This window comes from Penaeus chinensis, chromosome 2 (assembly GCF_019202785.1).
Source record: "Penaeus chinensis breed Huanghai No. 1 chromosome 2, ASM1920278v2, whole genome shotgun sequence".
Lineage (NCBI taxonomy): Eukaryota > Metazoa > Arthropoda > Malacostraca > Decapoda > Penaeidae > Penaeus > Penaeus chinensis.
This window is the reverse complement of record NC_061820.1, coordinates 32,431,351-32,437,929: the sequence shown is the minus strand read 5'-3', so window position 1 is coordinate 32,437,929 and position 6,579 is coordinate 32,431,351. Positions and strand designations below refer to the sequence as shown.

At 37.2% G+C, this 6,579-nt stretch overlaps 1 protein-coding gene across 2 annotated transcripts in view; it reads right to left on the bottom strand.

Annotated features, from left to right (window-relative positions):
- The window catches only part of LOC125033228, a 7,275-nt gene extending 1,211 nt beyond the window's left edge, over nucleotides 1-6,064 (bottom strand). Inside the window, exons 1-8 of one of the 2 annotated variants that reach the window (XM_047624615.1) lie at nucleotides 6,047-6,064; nucleotides 5,488-5,584; nucleotides 4,552-4,679; nucleotides 2,264-2,407; nucleotides 1,527-1,575; nucleotides 1,225-1,367; nucleotides 715-823; nucleotides 79-187 (exon numbers count right to left, since the gene is read on the bottom strand). In XM_047624615.1, coding sequence (XP_047480571.1) covers nucleotides 79-187; nucleotides 715-823; nucleotides 1,225-1,367; nucleotides 1,527-1,575; nucleotides 2,264-2,407; nucleotides 4,552-4,679; nucleotides 5,488-5,536 — 731 coding nt within the window. In that variant the 5' untranslated portion in view covers nucleotides 5,537-5,584; nucleotides 6,047-6,064. Of the gene's footprint in view, nucleotides 1-78; nucleotides 188-714; nucleotides 824-1,224; nucleotides 1,368-1,526; nucleotides 1,576-2,263; nucleotides 2,408-4,551; nucleotides 4,680-5,487; nucleotides 5,585-5,956; nucleotides 5,976-6,046 lie in introns of those variants that run through there. The other variant, XM_047624620.1, reaches the window with a different exon arrangement.
- Nucleotides 6,065-6,579: the final 515 nt, after the last annotated feature.

Sequence of the window (6,579 nt, the reverse complement as noted above, 5' to 3'; positions counted from 1 at the left end):
AGACCATATATAGGCATAACCTGTGAAACACTCAAGAGACACTGAAGAGACCTTTTACACGAAAATTTAGAGCCTTGCCTGAGAGCCCAGAAGGGGGTGCCCAACTCCACGGGGGTGTCGTCGAGCCAAGTCCAGCCCACAGTCTCGTTGTACAAGAATCCTCCAAGCCAAAAGTCGGACACCATGTCTGCAATGATTGATGTCTGCAATGATAGATGTCTGCAATGATTAATGTCTGCAATGATTGATGTCTGCAATGATTGATGTCTGCAATGTTTGATGTCTGCAATGATTGATGTCTGCAATGAGTGATGTCTGCAATGAGTGATGTCTGCAATGAGTTAAAACTTTTTGATTTACAGTCCGATCACAATATCTTAATTTTCAGTTTTATATTTTTATTTTCTTAGTAATGACAGCCAACGAAACAAAGTATTAATCGAAATGTTAAGAGACCTACATACATCCCCAAGGAAAAACGTACCTAAAAGAAATAAAACAAGGAAAAGCAGCTAGAAATCATCCAACGCAGTCAGAACCCGATAAATCTTGCCCTAAAGCATACTATACACCTCATTACAGATTCTATACTGCGAAATGGAACTTCACTAAGAGTCGGCAGTCAACGTACACTTAATTCAGAATCAACTTCTAATGTAATCATACATAACTAGTCATCATAACACGCTACCAACAAGAGGCTGCGGCACTAACTGTTCTCCTGCAGGTGGGTAACAAGCGTATGGATATCCTCGTGGTGATGCAGCGTCAGCAGTTCACCCCCCACGACGTTGCAAAAGGCGCGCGCTGATCCCCAGTCGAGCTGTGTGAGGGAAAGGACTTGTTCGCCATCTTGGTCTGAATATACACATACTTAGAAGCATAATACATGTTTATTCATACAACTTCTACTTAAGAGATTTGAAAATGTTTATCTAGAGGGTTATACTCGTGTATTTAAAGAAAATGTAAACAGTGACACGTCAATGCTTTATACACTAACATGTAAAAGACCCTTATACTTAGGAAACTTAAAAGACCTATACAACTTAGACTTACAGACGTATACGATTTATACATAAAAAACCTATACCACTTATACCTAAATGACTTATACAAACTTATACCTAAAAGACTTATTATACAACTTAGACTGAAATGACTTATACATACTTATACCTAATAGACTTATACAACTTATACTTAAAAGAGTTGTAATCAAACCTTTGCTGGGAAAAATATAGAGATGCATCGCCCCCCCAAAAGAGTATAAGGAAAGGGACAATCGGGGTGGCTGAAGGTAACGTTGACCTGGCTGAAGAAGAGGTCAGACAGCGCCTCCACGACCTCAAAATTGACCTGGCTTACTATGGAATTAGAAATAAAAAGCATTGGTGAATTTTGGAAGAATGTTAAAGCATGTTTTCCTTTTTTTTCATTTATTTTAATTGTTTGTCTAGTTTTTCGTTTATTTTTGTATTTATTATCAATAATTTTTTGTCTGTGCGGTGATAAGATATACATACCCTCTCCAGTGTTATCAGACAAAGGTTTTAGCTTCCCACTCTTTATAACCTGTAAGGGGGTAAAGTGTGCTTTATAGGAAGAATTGTCAAATTATGATTGCATAGGAAATCTTATTGTTTATATTTCAGATGTTTGTGATATCAGAGTTGTCACAGTAGTATATAATTCGTGTTATTTTCCTAGAACGTGTTAAAATCACATTTAAGTTTTTATCATAATTCGAACATTTTATCAAACTTCGAAACTTAAAGTAAGTACAAGTATATACAAATTTCCTGCACATTGTAAAAAAAAAAAATAATAATAATAACACACACTTATGGCTGGAATTCAAGTTAGCTACCCGAGCAAATCATAATTAATGTTAAAATCAAGAACGAATCCGGAATTCCTTTAAAAACCACGCAATATCAACCCAATCACTGGAAAATGGATAAATTAAAACGTTCATACATGACTGAATTTATGAATTAAAAAAACAAGTAATTGAATAAACAAATAGATAGATACATGAATAAATAAACAAATAGATAGACACATGAATAAATAAACAAATAGATAGACACATGAATAAATAAACAAATAGATAGACACATGAATAAATAAACAAATAGATAGACACATGAATAAATAAACAAATACATACATTAATAAACAAATAAGTGAATAGATAAATATACACATCAATAGATTAACAGATAAATAAACACCCATGAAACTAAGCAAGAACACCAACCTCGCAGACGCGCATATCCAAGTCACTCTCACAAGGTGGGTGGGGTTGCTCGCAATAATATGGGATATCATAGCACGAGATTCCATCCCAGATCTTGCACGTAACGTAGCCTTTACCGCACGTGTTGTCTCCTCCCCCCCAGGCCTGTTGAGGTGTTTACAGGAAGGGTTACCGATGGCTTATGAATTGCTGTTGGTTATGGTGGTTTACAGCTGTATTTGGATGGTGTGAATATATCGGGTATATAGCTACGGGTAAAAAAAAATAAATGTGTGCTTGATAGATGGGTAGACAGGTATTGTGTATAATTTAAGGAATATGTAGATGTATCGATCCGTCACGCATTTATGCATGTGATTTGTGGATGTATATGTGGCGATGTAAACAGAATTATATACCATACATATATGCGAGTAGCATCAGAAACAACAATAACATTACTTTTTGTATCAACACATCTATGCATTGTTGCAAAGCTATTAGCATCCATTATTTCATAATTGGATTAAATTACTAGTGTTAAAACGTCACTGTCACTTCAGTACATTATCACTGCAGAACAATTCCAAGAACTATTTTTGTATTAATGCATAGTGTATATACACATGTATACTGTTCATACATATGCACGAGAGAGAAGGAAAGGGAAAGAGTTAGAGAGAGGGAGGGAGGGAGTGAGGGAAAGGGAGAGGGAGAGAGAGGGAGGGAGGGAAACTTGAGAAAGAGACAGAGAGATTACATGAAAAAGAGGGGAAGGAGTTCCAGTGAGAGATATATAGGTGAACAGAAAGATTTTTTTTAAAATTCATATATGTAAATTAGCTGTGCAAACACACACATATACAGACATACACACACATAAATAAATATATATATATACATATATACATGTGTATGTATACATATGTATACATAGATATACACATAAATCCGTATATATACATATACATTTATATATATTTACATATATATAAACTTATGCCGCCATGGCCGAGTGGTTAGAGCACTGGAAATCTCAAGGTCGGAGGTTCGAGTCTCCATGGCGGCGGCGTGTAACACTCCCGCGTTCCAACTGCCAGGCCCGATTTTGCGGCGAGAAGAGGGGCCTATCGCCGTGAGAATGTCAAGCGCGGGTGCCCTTAGCTCTCGTTCAACCTCAGTGCCGGTAAGCTCGCAGAACCCTCCTGACGTGCCGCGATCGCATTGAGACCTTCGAGATCATTGCATCTCGAACGCGCGGCTTCTGGAAGATTGATCTCGCACCCGTCGTTGCGGCGCCAATGGGCGTACGGTTACACGCCTTATGAAAATGTGACTGCCGCGATGGTCCAATGGTTAGCGCACTGGATTCCGACCCGTGTGGTCCCAAGTTCAATTCCCCGTCGCGGCGGTCTTAAAAATGCTTGCGCTTTGACTGCTCACTCGAGCCCGATCTCACGGCGAGAAAACGACAAATCGCCTTGAGAAGTCAAACGAGTCAAGCGTTAGCGCACCGAACCGCGGTTGATTAGGAAGGGCATCCAATCAGGCAAGGGTGTAACTGCCAAATAACCTCTCAGTAGTGACTGAGAGAGGCCTATGTCCTGCAGTGGACTGAATATATATATATATATATATATATATATATATATATATATATATATATATGTATATATATAATTATAAACTTATATGTATTTATATGTAAATATTTATACATATATACATATATATATACTGTATATGCATACAGACACCTATACACACACATATATATGTGTATATATACGTGTGTGGGTGTACTGCATATGTAGATACATATGCAGTATATATAGATAGATAGATATACATATATATGTGTATATATATGTAGGTATCTATACACATGTACAGTATATATAGATAAATAAATATACATTTATAAACATATATGTATATATACACGTATATATATATATATATATATATATATATATATATATATATATCCATTTGCATATAAGTATATATAACTGTGTGTGTATGTATATGTATGTATGTATATATATATATATATATATATATATATATATATATATATATTGTGTGTGTGTGTGTGTGTGTGTGTACACGCATATATATAAACACATATACATACATACACACCCTATATATACACACATATCTGAACGCATATGTAGCGTTCATTTGAGAAAAAAACAAATCTTAAACCCTTACAATCCACCTCTTAAACGATTCACCAAAAGTCCAACAAAACCTCTTAAATCTATATAAAAATGTACATATGAATGCATGTGTGCTTTCCTCACCTGACACAAGTCCTCGCTCTCGTCAGACCCATCAGAACAGTCTTCCCCTTTGTCGCAAATGTAGTGGGAGAAGATGCACTGGCTGCTCTGGGCGCATTCCAGCTGGCCCGGGGGACACTCCGCCGCGGCTGCGTCCACCAGGGGGTAAGCAGAAGGGGGGTTAAAGGTTTAATTTGATTCCATTTGTTACAATGGATATTCTTGGTGTGACATACTGTCCGTTTTATTGTGCTTCTAAGTTATCCCCTGTGTGCAAGGAATGGCCGAGGTTACCATAACTGGCGGCGAGTTATTCGAACGCAGGTCAGCAAGATTGCTAGACGAGATCACACATGTGTGTGTGTGGGGGGGGGGGGGGGGGGGCGAGTGGAAAAAACGAGTGTGAATGAGTTTTCATCGAGGGGGTGTAAGAGCAGGTGTATTTGCATGCTGTAAATGTGTGCGTGTATGTGTTTGGATATATAGTCAATGTTGCTCCGTTAATTGAAATTCGGCTAATAATACACTAATCAAACTGTGTTGCATCAGTCGAACCCTTTGAAACATACTTTTTACATAACGAAAATAACGACTACTTTTTTTTTTAACAAAAAAAAAAAATTATGTAACTTTCTACTCAAGTGCTTTTCAAAGTTAAATATTGCAAAACAAAACAAAATAAAAACGCTGATTGCCTAATAAACCAAGACATTTACTGCTGCTGATCTTTAAACCCTTCCTCCTACTTCAATTTCTAAAGTTGTTAACCATTTCATGGCTTAAATATTTAAATTAAAAAAAAAAAATCTTCATTTGACAATAATGTAATGCACTCATATAATTTTTCTTCCTTTCTATAACTGTAAAATCGATTACCTGGCATGCTGAGTTTAAGGAAAATACAGAAAAGTAACACCGGCCAACCTGATGCTTGACGCCGGCATGACATTTACTAACCATGACGAGTCAAAACGACGGCCGCCAAAACCACCTCGAGAATTGCCATGTCTTCAGTCCGCCTTGATAAGTGCTTCGAAATCCTGTAGGGTTATTCCTGTCGAGAAAGGCATTATGTTAGTTCAGCCTGCTTGTACGTTTATGTGTATGGCTAAGTATGTTTGTTTTTTTTTGGTTAGTTTTATTCTTAATATGTTTAAGTTGACAACCATCAAAATAAGAACTTGAACCGAACGAAGCGAAGCAAGACGTGATGTGTCGAACACTTAGTCAGATGTAGTTTAAAAAAAATAGTTTTCTTGGTTTTGCTACGTCCGATAGAGAGATAGACATAACTATAGATAAAGATATAGATATATACTTATACATATATTTGTACACGCACACGCTTAGGCACATGCACACGCCCGGACACACACACACATACACACGCATGCATATATATTTAACTCTTTCATTATCTAGCTACCTTATATCCATTTATCTCCGTTTCTATCCCACTCGTTCCAACTGCAACTCCTAAGTAATGCATACTAATGCATACAGAGGACCGACTCACCCTTGTTGCAGGTGAGAGGAGAATGACACTCCCTCCCACTGTCATAGTCCTTTAAAACCTTCGCAGTGTCATCCTCTCCCCTCCCCCTCGCCATCTTCATCCCTTATCCATCCTTTCCATCCTCCCCCTCCCCCCTCCCCTCTCCATCCTCCCCCCTCCCCTCTCCATCCCCCCTCCCCTCTCCATCCTTCCCCTTCCCCCCTCTCCCCCACTCCCTCCCAAGAGCTCATCCAATCTGAAATTTCACCAAAAAAAAAAAAAAATGTTTCGCAATAGCATCGTTCATAGTGCGAATTTCAAAGGAACAATTGCAGTCAAAACGAAGTGAAGTGAAGAATGCGTATTGTTACAAAATTCGCTCCGTTATTATCATCATTATTATTATTATTATTATTATTATTATTATTATTATTATTATTATTATTATTATTATCACCATCGTCATTTTTAGCATTATTATTATTATCATTATCATCATCATTATTATTATTTTAGATAATCTTTACAAATCACGAAAACATATTTTTGACGAG